Source organism: Mesoplodon densirostris, chromosome 9, assembly GCF_025265405.1.
Source record: "Mesoplodon densirostris isolate mMesDen1 chromosome 9, mMesDen1 primary haplotype, whole genome shotgun sequence".
Taxonomy (NCBI): Eukaryota; Metazoa; Chordata; class Mammalia; order Artiodactyla; family Ziphiidae; genus Mesoplodon; species Mesoplodon densirostris.
In genome coordinates, this window is record NC_082669.1 from 110,901,596 (window position 1) to 110,916,225 (window position 14,630).

The 14,630-nt window shown below is 48.2% G+C and overlaps 1 protein-coding gene across 1 annotated transcript in view; it reads left to right on the forward strand.

Annotated features, from left to right (window-relative positions):
* Positions 1-14,630, forward strand: part of DPP6 (dipeptidyl peptidase like 6) — an 804,405-nt gene that overhangs the window by 751,918 nt on the left and 37,857 nt on the right. The window contains exon 17 of the mRNA XM_060107540.1: positions 12,119-12,166. Within this exon, the coding sequence (XP_059963523.1) occupies positions 12,119-12,166 (48 nt within the window). The remainder of the gene's footprint in view (positions 1-12,118; positions 12,167-14,630) is intronic.

Genomic DNA, 14,630 nt, shown 5'->3' on the forward strand with positions numbered 1-14,630 from the left:
CCTGAGAGCTCTTCACTCCTTCCACCCTGTGAGGACACAGGGAGAAGGCACTTGGACCTCCAGCCTCCAGAACTGTGAGAAGGAAATTTCTGTTCTTTATAAGCCACCAGTCTATGGTGCTGTATTACGACAGCCCAAACAGATTCAGACAGTAATGATCATGTGTAAATTATTTATTATTTAGAAAGCACTTATGGCACCTATTGTTGTCATAATAATGTCGATGATATGGTGATGAAGATAGTGCAGGTGTGATGATGGTGGTGGTGGTGGTGGTGTGGTTGATGTTGCTGGTGTTGATCATGATGTTGGTGGTATTTGCTTTGATGTTGACGATGATGTTGATGACATTGATGTTGATGGTGGTGGTGGTGGTTGATGGTGTTGATCATGATGATGGTGGTATTGTCTTTGCTGTTGATGATGATGATGTTGATGTTAATGATGGTGGTGGTGGTGTGGTTGTTGTTGATGGTGATGATGGGGTTGTATTTGTTGCTGATGCTGTTGGTGTTGATGACGATGATGTGGTTGGTGATGTTGTTGCTGTTGTCCCCTTAGCTCTGACCTTGTACCTCAGAGGTGGGACCTTCCATCCTTCTCACCTATTCCTTGCAGTGAGGGGAAATTTCACCTCTTGCTTCTGACGACTGGCAGCATAAATTTCCATAGTGGTCAGTTAATAATGGCTATTAAGTTTCCAATCTGAGCAAAAATTAGGCTAAAATGACCCAAGTTTATTACTGAACATATCTGTGGAAAAAGAATTTTTATTTACTTTCTGGGTACAAGAAACAGTCAGCGGTGGCCTTCAAAACTAGCCAAAGTAGATGGTGAAGACCTCGGCTGGGGTCTGGACCTTCAGAAACCAGGCTTACATGTCTGTAAGTGGGAGAGCTCAGACAAGACTTGAGTCTGTGCTCTTAACTAACCCCTGTCTACACTGCTACTGTGGGATCATGATGTCCAGGGCTAAGAAGTAAAGTTTATTCATTGCAGAAATGATCATCATTTGTGGGCCTGGAACCTGGATAGTGCCCGCTTTTTTCTCTGGTGTGATCTACAGCCTGAGATTCTGAGGGGACGTGCCCCGGATCCCGGTGCAGAAACAGCCGCCCAGGGAGAGTTGTTCTGACAGTGACCTGCTTCTGTGCTGTATTTGGTTGGCCCGGGGGTGTCTCGAAATTTGACCTAGGTGAGACATATAGGAGAGTGTCCTTGGGGAAGGGAGGGTGCCAAGGACTTACACAAACAGGGTCAGCAGGTACCATGGGTGGCTCTCCTGACAAACTAGGATCTGCCTCTAGGTCCCTGTTGTGGGTTCAGTTGTTTCCCCCCAACAAATATGGTAAAGTCCCAACCCCCTGTCCTTCAGAATGAGACTTTATTTGGGAATAGGATCATTGCATATGTAATTAATTAAGATGAGGTCCTTCTGTAGCAGGGCAGGCTCTTAATCCAATATGACTGGTGTCCTTATAAGAAGAGGAAAAGAGACACACAAGAGGCAGAAGATGCCTTGTGACAACAGAGGCAGGACTCAGAAGGATGAGTGCGGACCAGGGAGCCCCAGCGGTTGGCAGCCACCACAGGAGCTGGAAAAGACAAGGAAGGATGCGCCCCTACAGGCCCTGCCGACACCTTGATCTCGGACTTCCAGCCCCCAGATCTCTGAGACAATACATGTCTGTCGTTTCTAAGCTGCTGGATTGGTGGGACCTTGTTAAGGTGACACAGTCCCCACGACATATCCCCCCAAACCCTTCCTCAGCTACCTAAAAGCCCACCTGACTGAAGGCAACTGTAAAGGAAAACGTTCCTCCTGGTGGCAGCGCTGCTCTTAAGCGTGCTCACAGGGACACTCCACTGCTGACACTTCCGGTCCCCAGATGTGTGGGGTTTTCCCCCACCAAGCAATTCTGGGGCATCAGCTGGATGTCCTACAAAGTCAATTCAGTTCTGACATCAGATCTGCAGTTAGCATCAGACCCCACGTGCTAAGGGCATACCTAAGGTGCCAGTTGCAAGTTCAGGCTGTCACCTGCGCTTCTGACCGAATGGCTATAAATCGGAGCTTCCCAAGACCCCCCTCCTTGGGTTTAATTAATTTGCGAGAGCAGTTCTTTGCTAGAGAACTCAGACACACAGTTTACTTACTAGATCACCAGTTTATTGTAGAGAGGAACAGCCAGATGGAAGTGATGCACAGGACAAGGCACGTGAGAATGCGCACGGAGCTGCCCTGCTCTCTCAGGGTGTGTTACCCTCCCCCCACCACCAGCATCTCCGCCTGTTCACCAGCCTGGGAGCTCTCTGAACCCTGTCCTTTCGGGACTTTGTGGCGGCTTCAGTACGCAGGCGTGGTTGGTTAGATCATTGGCCATTGATGATTGGGCTCAGCCTCCAGCCCCTTTCTCCAGAGAGGTTGTGAGTGGGGTTGAAACTTCAGAGCCTCTAATTGTGTTGGTTTTTCTGCAAACAGTCTCCATCCTTTGGGGTTTCCCAGAAGTCGCCTTAGTAATATAAATCCAGGTGTGGTTGAAAGGGGCTTCTTGTTATGAATATCAAAAGACCCATCTCCCTTTTTTTTTTGCTCTGAAACTATTTCAGGAACCCAGAACAAACAAAAACTGGATATTACAGAAGATGCCTTATTGCCCTAATACAGGAAATTACAAGGGTTTTAGGAGCTATGTGCCAGGAACTGTGGACAGAGATAAATATCTATTTCTTATGATAAATCACAATATCACTGAACAGGAACTTGCTTTAAATTATTGCCTTAGAGCAGCTGTTCTGAAAGCGTGGGGCGCGGATTCATTACACCTGCAAATTCTCAGACCCGTCACGCACGCGGGAATCAGAAACTCTGAGGTAGAGCCCACCAGCTACTGCTGGTCCAGGTCCTCCAGGTGATGCCGGTACAGCTGGAGCTGGGAGAGAGTATGTGAAATACCGTATCCTTGCTTCCAAGGTATACTTCCCCCACTTTGAATTTTTCTGAAGTCAGGATGGATCTTACAATCTCTGTAAAATCTTACGAAACCAGCGGTTCATCTTGCAATTGACCGTGTCTTAGAATCAATGAAAAATGGTAAATACAACGTTCATCCAATATGCCTGTTGACACTGTCGTGTTGAGAGAGCTACCCCTGGAGGTGGCAGTGACTTGAAAGCTGTTTGCGTCCCGGCCGTGGGGGGGGGCCCTTGAGGGGCGCCTTGAGACCCCCAGAATCTTCCAAGCCTTCCCTTTACTCCGGGTGCACCGAAGCCAGCTGGGCCTGCCCTCCGGGCCCCACTTCTGGTTAACCACTGTGAGCTTCATTTCTGCACCTCCAGGGCCTCTCAGAAGGGTGTCTGGCCTTGAAGCTTGACTCTGAAGATGCACCTCTCTTAGGAAGGAGCCCCGGCTGAGGGAGATCATGCGCTGGGCTGACTTGCTTCCATCTCCCTCTTCCGGAAGTGCTCCCCTCCGAGCACACAGACTCCATCTCACCCTTTCCCAGCCCACCTGGTGTCTGGGCCTTCACATAAAAGCAGTGCTCAGTTAGGAGGCTGGTGTGTAAGAGAGAAATCTCTTCTGTCACTTTAACAGCACGGCTGCTACAGCAAGAGGAAATTAATTAAAAGTGTCACTCGCGTGGCTGTTCAAAGTACATTTCTACCTCTTCGCAGGGCATTCACATAGGTGTTATAAAATGTTTCATTGTGGTGTTAGGTGTCACTCATTTTGTTTAAAGTATTCCAGATTGCTCAGTGACATGATAAAAAATGTGGAACTTGGGGGAAGGGATTTTATTTTAACAACAGAAAAATTTTAAAAGATGAGTTTTAATGAGGAGCCCTGCCCTGGTGTGGGCACATCTGTGGACAGAGTGCACACACACTCACACTGACATGCACACACTCTGATGCACACGCATTCACATGCACACACTCATGTACACACATGGTCGCATACATGCATGTAAACACAGACACATACACACATAGGTACACACACCCACACACAAAACTTGCTGTACTTGTAAAAGTGTCATTGCTCATTTCTTGCCCTTTTCTTCCCACTGGTGAAGTCTCCTGGAGCAGTGCTTTCTCAAGTTCTAACATCTGTGTTGGGTTTTTTTTTTTCACTTCTGTTTCCACCATTTCCATCCCAACGCAAAGAAAGTAAAACTTTTATATTTACACGCGCCCTACGATCCCCCAGGAGTTGTTACGCTTTCTGAATTTGTTCATTTATTTTTTAAAACCTTTACTCCAGGTCCTCCATGTGCAGGACACTCTGGGGGCCCAGTGGGCCGTGCTACACCATCCTTGCCCTCGGGGCCCTGGGGTTTAGTTGGCTGAGATGATACATATTCATGAGGACGATAATACAAGACCGCAGTCGGTATAATGAAAGCAGTGAAACAATTATTAAGTAATTCAGAGAACTGAGGACTGACTTCTAGCTAGAGGGTGTCAGGAATGTCTTTAGATTCATAGGATGTTAGGGCAGAAGCGGGTGGAAAGATCCTCTAATCCAGACGTTCTCCAGCGCATTTTGAGTCACGGAGCCTCTTCTTCAAAAGAAAACTTACTGGGACGCCCCGTGTGGAAACGGCTGCCTTGAGAGGCTCCCAGGAAAAGCTCCAGTCCCGTCCCGTCACCTCGTACTGCAGATTACAGAAATGGGGGGCAAAGTTTAGGTCATAAGAAAAGTCTTCTCAAAGGAAATAAAAATCAGTTGTACCGAGAGCCTACGGGTAACAGGGAAGTGTGTTTGGCTTAGTAAAGCCGCTTTCTGGGGGATGCTCTGCAGGGTGCTCACAGCCTTGTCCTGCCCCAGATGCGTAATAACCCAGTTGCGGGGATGAGACAGAGACAGTAAGTCGAAAGGTGCAGGGCAGCAGCTCAGTGCCTTCGGGAGTGGGGTGGAAACGGCAAAGTCAGGACAGCCCGGGGAAGGGCTGTCAGAGGCTCCGGGCTGCATCTGGAGAACAGAGGTGCCTCCTCGTGCCTGACGCACGTGGTGGGCCGTGCAGATCCTCAACATCTCACAAAACGTGGGACCATTCTGAAGACTGTGGCCCACACCGCTCAGCCAGGAGCCCTGGGGACGAAGGAACATGTGTGTTAGGGCTGTGATGGTGCAGGTGGCACATTGACTAAGAACAGGTTCTTCATCATGTAGAGCCATGGCCGCGGAGCCTGCGCGTCCGGAGCCTGTGCTCCGCAACGGGAGAGGCCACAACAGTGAGAGGCCCGCGTACCGCAAAAAAAAAAAAAAAAGAAGAAAAGAAATATTAGGAGGGGGCAAAGAGAATCATAATAAATATTTTTTTTTTTTTTTTTTTTTTGCGGTATGCGGGCCTCTCACTGTTGTGGCCTCCCCCGTTGCGGAGCACAGGCTCCGGATGCGCAGGCTCCGGACGCGCAGGCTCAGCGGCCATGGCTCACGGGCCCAGCCGCTCCGCGGCATATGGGATCCTCCCAGACCGGGGCACGAACCCGTATCCCCTGCATCGGCAGGCGGACTCTCAACCACTTGCGCCACCAGGGAGGCCCCATAATAAATATTTTTATGTCTACATGTATGTGTCCATATGTGCCCGCTCACGCGAATCTAGGAGCGTGTGCATGAGTGTGTCCATAGGCGAGCACATAGAGAATCAGGTGTTTAATACAGGACCTATTGACAGAGGCATTTATGGTGCCATAGAGTTATATGCTCTTATTTGAAAGCATATCCTGTATCCTAAGACTAGCCGAAAACATGCAGACACTGGAAGGGATGCTGAGAAGGAAGAGAAAGGCTGTCCTGCTTCTCCACCCTCACTTTCATCCTGCGCCTCCTTCTGGGCACAGGGGTAGAGCATCTCTCCTGCCTGAGGTCCATGCTGCGTCTCGGGGAGGCTCCGATCACAGCATCCTCATCTCTGGGGGGAGGCTCCCCCTGTCTCTGGGAGCTGGTGAAGTGAGGCAGCGACTCCCCGGCATCCAGCATCGCGTCTGGCACATAATAGGAACCCTGAGTGGTGTCATCGTTTTCGCTGCAACCTCTGTTCCTCTTGCTAAGGATAGACCTTAGCCACCCTATATTCCACATTTGGGACCCAGAGGAGAAAAGTCGCTTGGCCGGAACCACAAAGCAGCTGGTGGCAGGGCTGGAACGAGAGCAGGTCTCCAGACCACATCCTTAGTCCCGGAGTCAGTGTGCAGATCTCACGACGGTACACCTTCTTCTGGTGACAGTCATCAAAGCCTGCTTTTGTGCATGGCTGTCTTCCTATACTAGACTCTGAGCTCCCTGATGGCAAATACTTGGTCTGCTTCTGCCTGTGTTCCCTGGACCTGGCACTGTGCCCTGCACATGGTAGAATCTCAATGCATATTTGTTGAATTGGATTACATGCAAAGTAAGAAGAAACTATGAATAGGAGTTGTCAGAAGAATAGCCATTAAGCAGAGTGCTGTCAGGTTCTGACCATCTAGCAAACAAAAAGCACGATTTCCCAGATCTGGGCCATGATAGTCTGTGCCCAGATGATGGGGAGGGAGTGACTTACAGGCAGCAGCGACAAAAGGATAGAAGCTTCCTACTGTTCAGAACAATGCATTTAATCAGTTAGTTGTTGGCTAGATGCACGTGAGATCGTTTGGAGGAAGAGGAAGAAAAGTAAAGAAAACCAATTGAAAACTTCGGTGGTGAAGCCCTTCCAAAGTCGCATTGGTAGAAGTATCCTTCATTGTTTAAAAGGAGTTTGGAGGGCCCCCTTTAAGTGTCTCAAGCTCCCTGAAATCATATGTGTGCTGCCCCTGTGTTTAGCATGTTGCTTCTCTTACAGAAATCCTGGGTGACAGTAACCCAGGTCTGGTCAAAGTATCACAAAGCCCAAATATTTTACTCTGAATTGGGAATCTCCTGCTTTTTCTTCATTTCTTGTAAGAAAGTTTGTTTAGATTTTGGTGTTTTCCTAAATTATCTGCCAAGTTTCAGGAGCCCAAAACATCATAGAAATCTCACAATGATGGGTGATCTTAAAATTCACACAGAGCAGTGGGTCGAGGCCACCTGGGCCAGAGGAGCTCGTGTGATGGCAGTTTGAGGGGGAGAAGAGAACCCCGCTTCTGGACCACAATGGCTGTGGACCCAGGGGGCCCAGCTCCCAGAGGAGGGTCTGGATAACTGGATGGGATTAGGTTATAATCAATCGATTTAAGTTATACACGGGGGCTGCTTTTTAACTTTTGTGTCCTCTTTAAATATAGTTTCTATTTTTATTGTCTCTGTTTGGCTATTCTAAAGAATATTCTGTATTAAAATAACAGGGAATATGGCACAGTTGTGATGTGGCTCTCAAAAAGAAAACCACACATAATTCAGATCCTAGAAGTGGAGACAGCTACCCTTGGTGGTTAGAGAAAAGTGGGGTGGGTGCTAAGTATCAGCAGGGAAACAATGACCTGAACTGTAAAACACAGGACATGGGAATGGTCTTAGGGGATCCTTCTTTAGCTGAATTTAACTTTGCTGCCTTGACACATGGTGGCCAAGTATATGCTTGGGAAGTCATCGCTCATGAGCTGTTAATCCATTCAGCAAACATTTTGTTCAGGGCACTGATTCCCAGATTCAGAACGGGCTCTGGGATGACTCACATCCCCAGCCCAAGGATTCCTGTGTGTGTGCGCGCGTGCGCGTGTGTGCGCGTGTGCACGCAGGAGCGATTATGTTTTTTGAAAGTAAAATTGAGCATGACACTTGCTACCATTGGTACTTACGACACTTTTTGAGGCACAAATTAGAAAGAACACAGGAGAAAAGTCTGCAGCAGCATGGTAAAGATCTCATTCCTAAATAAGATAAGAACAAGCAACAATGCGATTTAAGTGGACGGTGCATGGGAAAGGGAAGTTTGCAATCACACACACACGAAATGCAGATGTCAAACACGGAAAGTTGTCCAACTCCACTCAAAAGTCGAAAAAGGTAACTTAAAGCAATACCAAGATACAATACTTGCCCATTAGAGCGGTAAAAAAGACAACACATTTTTTTAAGTTATACCATAGACCCGCATCCACCCTTAGTTAGAGGGCGAGGAGACAGTGTTCACTGGAGTCCAGGGTCTCTGCCTGGGGCGCTAATGCCCTTGTCCACTGTGTGCCCTCTGGAACCACCCTCCCCTCGTGCGTGACCTGCGCCCCCCCCCCCCCCCCCGCCGAGAGGTTTTCCAGCCCCATTGGCAAAGGCACCAGAGCGATCATGAACTATGGCCCAGGGTGTTTCAGGAGCCGCTGCGTTTCTGCAGCTCCCTTCTCATTTCCTTTGGCCACAAGCACAGTACGTTCCAGATGAAGGCTACCCTTTCAGCCCAGATCCTGGAGGAGGACCAGCACGGTCACAGCTGACCCTTTACCAGGATGTAACATTAGCAAGGAATAAACTTTCATTGTTTTAAAGCACTGAGACTTGGGGGTTTTGTGTTTGAAACCACAAGCTTATTTACTGAAAACCAGCTATAAAACCTTTTTAACACAGCAATTGCAATGCCAGTAACTAGCTTAACCAACACAGTCTTCCCTGTGTGTGAAGATGTATGTTAGAGGGACTTCTGCAACAGTGTTTATGGCAATGAAAAAACAAAAGGAAGCAGCCTAAATATCCATCAGTAGGGAGTGGACCAAAGAGATACGGTATACCCATGTAATGGAATACTATACATCTGCTAAAAACAAAGGTTTACAGCTTGTGAAAGTTTTTTACATCATTGTATATTACAGTGTTTACCATCCTGCAACTTGTTGTTTTCACGCAACGTGGTATTTTTCATACTGGCCCATGTTGATAGGTGTCTGTCTACTCATTTCACATGCTCTGCGATCTTCCACTGGGTGAACAGACTGCATTTAAGTCATCCCCTCCCCTGCCCGTGGCCAGCTCGGCGCTTGTGGCTCAGACATAATAGCTGCTGCTGAGAACGACCTACTGCGTGCGTGCCTCCTTGTGTCTGTGTGCCGGGCTCGCTCTGAGATGTGGTCCAGGGATGGGACTGTCTGATGGTGTCAGGGATCTTCTGGTTTCACAGCCGTTGCTCAGTTGTTCTCCACGGTGGCTGTGTTTACTCATCCTCTGGGCATTTGGCTTCATTCTTTTGCTATTGTCAGACTGGATATTAAGACAATATAAAAGATGTTACTCTGAGGTATGCTATATTATACTGTGTGTGGCATATATGTTATTGTGAACACATACCATGTGGCAAAAATATCTTTTAAATATGCGGAGAAATAATAAATACTAACTCCAAGATAACAGTTACCTCTGGAAAGGAAGCAGACTGAGATTAGGGCAGGGCACACAGGTGACCTCAAAAATCTGTGAATGTTGTTTTATTTTTAAAAAGTAAGGCAATATGGTATAATCTTAAGGTCTGATAAAGCTGCATATTTACATGAAAGGTTTTTTATATTTTTTATTTGTATGTTTAAATAATTGCTTATGTGTAAATTTGACCACTTATATGCAGAGAAACATTTTAGGACATTTTAGAAACATTTAGGTTACTTCTGGAAAGTGGGGTGAGAAGGGTCTTTTACTTGTCACTTTATTCCTTCTTGTAGTTTTTGAATTTTTTTAGAAATATGTATCAAGTTTATGGATTTAAAAATAAGAAGGGACTAATCCAGGCTCAGCAGCTTTCTTATTGTATGGCTGGGACAAAAAACATAAAGCTTTTGAAACCTGTGTTTTCTCATCTGTAAAATATGGTTAGAAGCACCTGCTTTGTAGAGCTGGTGTGAGGATTAGAAATTATTCATATACACACCTAGCAGAGTGCCTTTTACATAGTAGGCACTGAATAAATAATAATCTTTTACATTATTAATAAGAATGGAGGATGTGCTCTGTTTGCAAATTTACTCACCCTGAAATGTGCAGAGAAAAGAGATGCAGGTTCTTTATTTCTCAGTAACTGATCTGTTCTTCCACATGAGTGCCCCATGGGGAAATGGGTCTTCGAGCCAGAAAACTTAGTTTGACTCAATAATTTAAACCCACAGCCAATGCCTAGATCCCCTTCAGTGAGTGCTGTCCCTTTAGGTTAAATGCACAGAGTCTCACATCACTGCTCGCCCCTCCCCGTCCCTGGGTCAAGGGTGCCAGATTTAGCAAATACCCAGTAACACTAAATTTCAGGTAAACAACAAATGGATTTTTAGTAGTAAGTCTCAATACTGCATGGGACATACTTATACTGAAAAATATATATTGTCTGTCTGAAATTCAAATATAACTGGCTAAGCTGCATTCTGTTTGGGCAATCCTATCTATGGGTGAATGGGGAAGGGTCACGTGGTTGGGGAGACAAGGCCTCGGACCTCCCGGACTTCGGATGTGCACTGGATAGTGTCTGGGCCCAGTCCCAGGTAGTGGACAGGCTTCAGGTCCACGGCTGCTGCGACCACAGTCTGTCTCTCAGCTCAGCCAGGCCGGGGGGTGCTCCCGGGCTGGACCAGCCCATCTTGCCTTTCCATGGTACCTCAGACTGCACTGCTTTTCTGCCACATTCTCTCGGGATGCTGGACTAGGATGTCCTCTGTGGGGGGCGCTCTGAGCCTCACTGTGGTTAGATCCATGGCAGGTACCCTGGCTCTCAACTCAACCACTTGTCATGTGGCCCCTTGGAAGTGGGCAGGAAGTTCTGATGATGATCCCCGGGAAGCTGCCCAAATAGTACGTATCCCCAGCTAAGATGCAGCCATTCCCGGGAGTTCATAGCGTCCCAGAGACCCCAGCCTGAGGCAGAGGAGAAGCAGCCCCAGGGCCCACAGCTCCCAGAACACATCCATCTTGCTCTGCACACCTGCCCTCCACCAGCCTTCACTTCCTGTCTGTCTGCTTTCTCCCAAGTGCACCAGGGCCGAAGGCGCAGCCTCCCCTGCTCCGTCCTGTGTGTTCTGTGATCATTCATCCAGCATTCGCTCCACGGATATGTAATCGAGCCCCCACTATGTTCCAAACGGTGTTCTAGATGCTGGAACTAATGGCAGGAAAGACAGACTTCCAGAATTTGTTCATAAAATTCTAGAGCTTGCGTTCTAGGGCAGTTGCAAGGGCCAATGAACAGATACTGAAAATGCATACTAGAGGGTCCTGCCCTTAGGTACGGGTGGTGCCCTGTGAAGAGCAGGCATCAGGGGCAGGTGGAAGCTGGGCCGGTGGTCGTGGAGGGGTCTCTTCCAGTAAGTGGTGGGAGGAGGCGTGTGAGCAGAGACTTAATGAAGACAAAGACAAGCTGCGCCAGTGTCTGGGGACGGAGACTTCGGGCAGAGAGAACAGTAGGCCCAGTGGGAACACGCTTGGTGTCCGTCACATCCCGTGGGAAGGCCCACCCCGGCCGAAGAGAAGGAGTGCAGAGAAGGGGCAGAGATGAAGTTAGAAAAACCCACACCTGCCTCTTAATACACCTTCAAAATAGCTGAAAAATAACTTACAAAGCCTTTTTCTCTTTCTGGACCCTCCTTTTGCTAAAGAGAATAACGAAGTTGATCTACAGACTTGACCCACAGCTGGCCAGGCCCCCTTCTCACCCCAGGGCTGCAGCTTCAGGACAGCCTTGGAGCTGGAAGCTGCGAGCTACGTCATCAGGGAAAACTGAAACGCAGGTGAACATTTGCAAAATTATGCCGTTACACTAGTAAGTTTTTACCAAGCATTACAGGAGACCAGTGGAGGTCATGGCTTCCTCCAGGAGGGGCCAGCAAGGCAGCTTTGAAAGGTGATTTAGGACTGAGTCTGCAGTGATTGACCAGAATTCCGTAAAGACAACGTGGAATTGTGTCTGGACAGTCAGAATGAGGTTATAAGGGTATAGATGTCTTATGTCGTTATAATAATCTAAAACACACACACTTTTCATTGGGTTCATTGTAATTGACGTGGACACAAAGTTAGGAAGACGTGCCTTTAACACCCAGGGCCCAGCCCCTGCCATCGTCCGTGGCTGCTGACTCTTCCGCGGAGCTAGGCGCCCCAGAGCCCCCGGTGAGCACGTTGTAACGAAGGCTTGGTTCTCTTTTGTTCTCCACGAAACTCACGACCCCCTTTTTGTTTCTCTGCCCAATGCAGGTCCTGGGGTCCCCACGGTGACCGTGCACAACACGACAGATAAGAAAAGTAAGTGCTTTTTGGTCTTTGCTTAACTCTTCCTGCGACTTGGGAGGAAAGAAGCAGAAAAGCTTTATGAGATAATCTGGGCAGAGTTTCTGTTTGGAGGCTGAGATGGGTCATGTCCTAGCAGTTCAGAATGAACCCCGCGGTCGCCAATACTGACTCGATGGGATGGAAGTGAAGGTGCGGGCCTCCCAGCCAGAAGGTCCCACAGCTGCCCCATTGCCAAGGCCTGGAGGCCACCACAGGGCGTGCCGGCCTTGCCTGCGACACTCTGGGCAAAGCCCTAGCTGCACGGATATATGCGTCCGGCCCTGGGATCTGGAGCCGGGCCTGCCCAAGTCCTCCCCCTCCCCCTTCTGAGAATCTCCCCACAGGGCCGAGGCTCCATGGGCGCTTTGAGCCCACCTGTCTCCGTGGCTCTGGGGGCATCTTCATGGCACGCGGGGGACCTCACGTCTTTGCCATTGCAGGGACTGAACTTTCCAGAGAGGCTCGAGGACCCCACACATGTTGGGGGTGATGTGTGCATATGTATATTTATACGAAAAATTGGAACTGATGTGTGCAGTCCCAGGCAGACCCTCGGGAAAGCTGAGAAGTAAAGAGAACTTGACCTTTCTCGGCCTTCCTCTGCCCTAATCCATGGGGAATCCTGAGCCTTTACAGTCCCACCTCCCCTTCCCACAGTGCCACCACCCCCGTGCCACCTTCCCTGAAGGACCCTGCTCAGCATTCTACCTTCATACACGGAGTCAAAGCTTGTGGCAATTTCTGTAATTCCCTCGGGAAGCCACTCTGGCTCCTGTCTCGATGGCAGGGTTTCAGGCCCCAAAGAGAGCTGGTTAGGGGGAAAGTTCTGAAAAGGAGATCTCCATCAGCATATTAATCACTGGTTAAAAATGGTTTAAGTGTTCAAACGTCGATAAAATAGATTTATTTAGAGACAGTGTTTAGAAAAAAATCCAAAATGATAATATTCTGCAAAACTATCAAATAATTATCAGAAATTCAGAATTAAAGATAAGTAATACTATAATCACAAGTAAATAATTAAATCATTTAAATGCAAAGAAAAAAAGCCCAAAAATAGATGTCAGAATAGATACAAAGCCCACTCAAAACACTTGCATGGCATCAGAGGGAGCCAGGCTGAGAGTGAGCTGCTTCTCCTCCCCAGAGGAGGGGTGAGTTTTCTGGGTGAAGAGATGTGCCTGGCCCCAGCCACTTCTCCAATGTGGCCAACAGTGGGGGACCATTCTAGGAGGCTGTGAGATTCGGGAGTCCAGCGATAGTCCAGTGATTGCACTATAGTGACTACATGACGGTGACAGCACAACAGTGACTACAGTACAGTGACTACAGGACAGTGACTGCACTACGGCGACTACACGGTAATGACTGCACTGCAGTGACTGCACTACAGTGACTACAGTACAGTGACTCAGTACAGTGACTGCAGTACAGTGACTCAGTACAGTGACTACAGTGACTGCAGTACAGTGACTACAGTACAGTGACTACAGTACAGTGTCTGCACTACAGTGACTACAGTACAGTGTCTGCACTACAGTGACTGCTGTACAGTGACTCAGTACAGTGTCTGCAGTACAGCGACTGCACTACAGTGACTACAGTACAGTGACTCAGTACAGTGCACTACAGTGACTACAGTACAGTGACTCAGTACAGTGTCTGCAGTACAGTGACTCAGTACAGTGACTACAGTGACTGCAGTACAGTGACGTGACTACAGTACAGTGACTCAGTACAGTGTCTGCAGTACAGCGACTCAGTACAGTGTCTGCAGTACAGCGACTGCACTACAGTGACTACAGTACAGTGACTCAGTACAGTGCACTACAGTGACTACAGTACAGTGACTCAGTACAGTGTCTGCAGTACAGTGACTCAGTACAGTGACTACAGTGACTGCAGTACAGTGACTACAGTACAGTGACTACAGTACAGTGTCTGCACTACAGTGACTCAGTACAGTGACTCAGTACAGTGACTGCACTAAAGTGACTACAGTACAGTGACTCAGTACAGTGTCTGCAGTACAGTGACTCAGTACAGTGACTACAGTGACTGCACTACAGTGACTGCACTACAGTGACTACAGTACAGCGACTGCACTACAGTGACTGCTGTACAGTGACTCAGTACAGTGTCTGCAGTACAGCAACTGCACTACAGTGACTACAGTACAGTGACTCAGTACAGTGACTGCACTACAGTGACTACAGTACAGTGACTCAGTACAGTGTCTGCAGTACAGCGACTGCACTACAGTGACTACAGTACAGTGACTCAGTACAGTGACTGCACTACAGTGACTACAGTACAGTGACTCAGTACAGTGTCTGCAGTACAGCGACTGCACTACAGTGACTACAGTACAGTGACTCAGTACAGTGACTGCACTACAGTGACTACAGTACAGTGACTACAGTACAGTGTCTGCAGT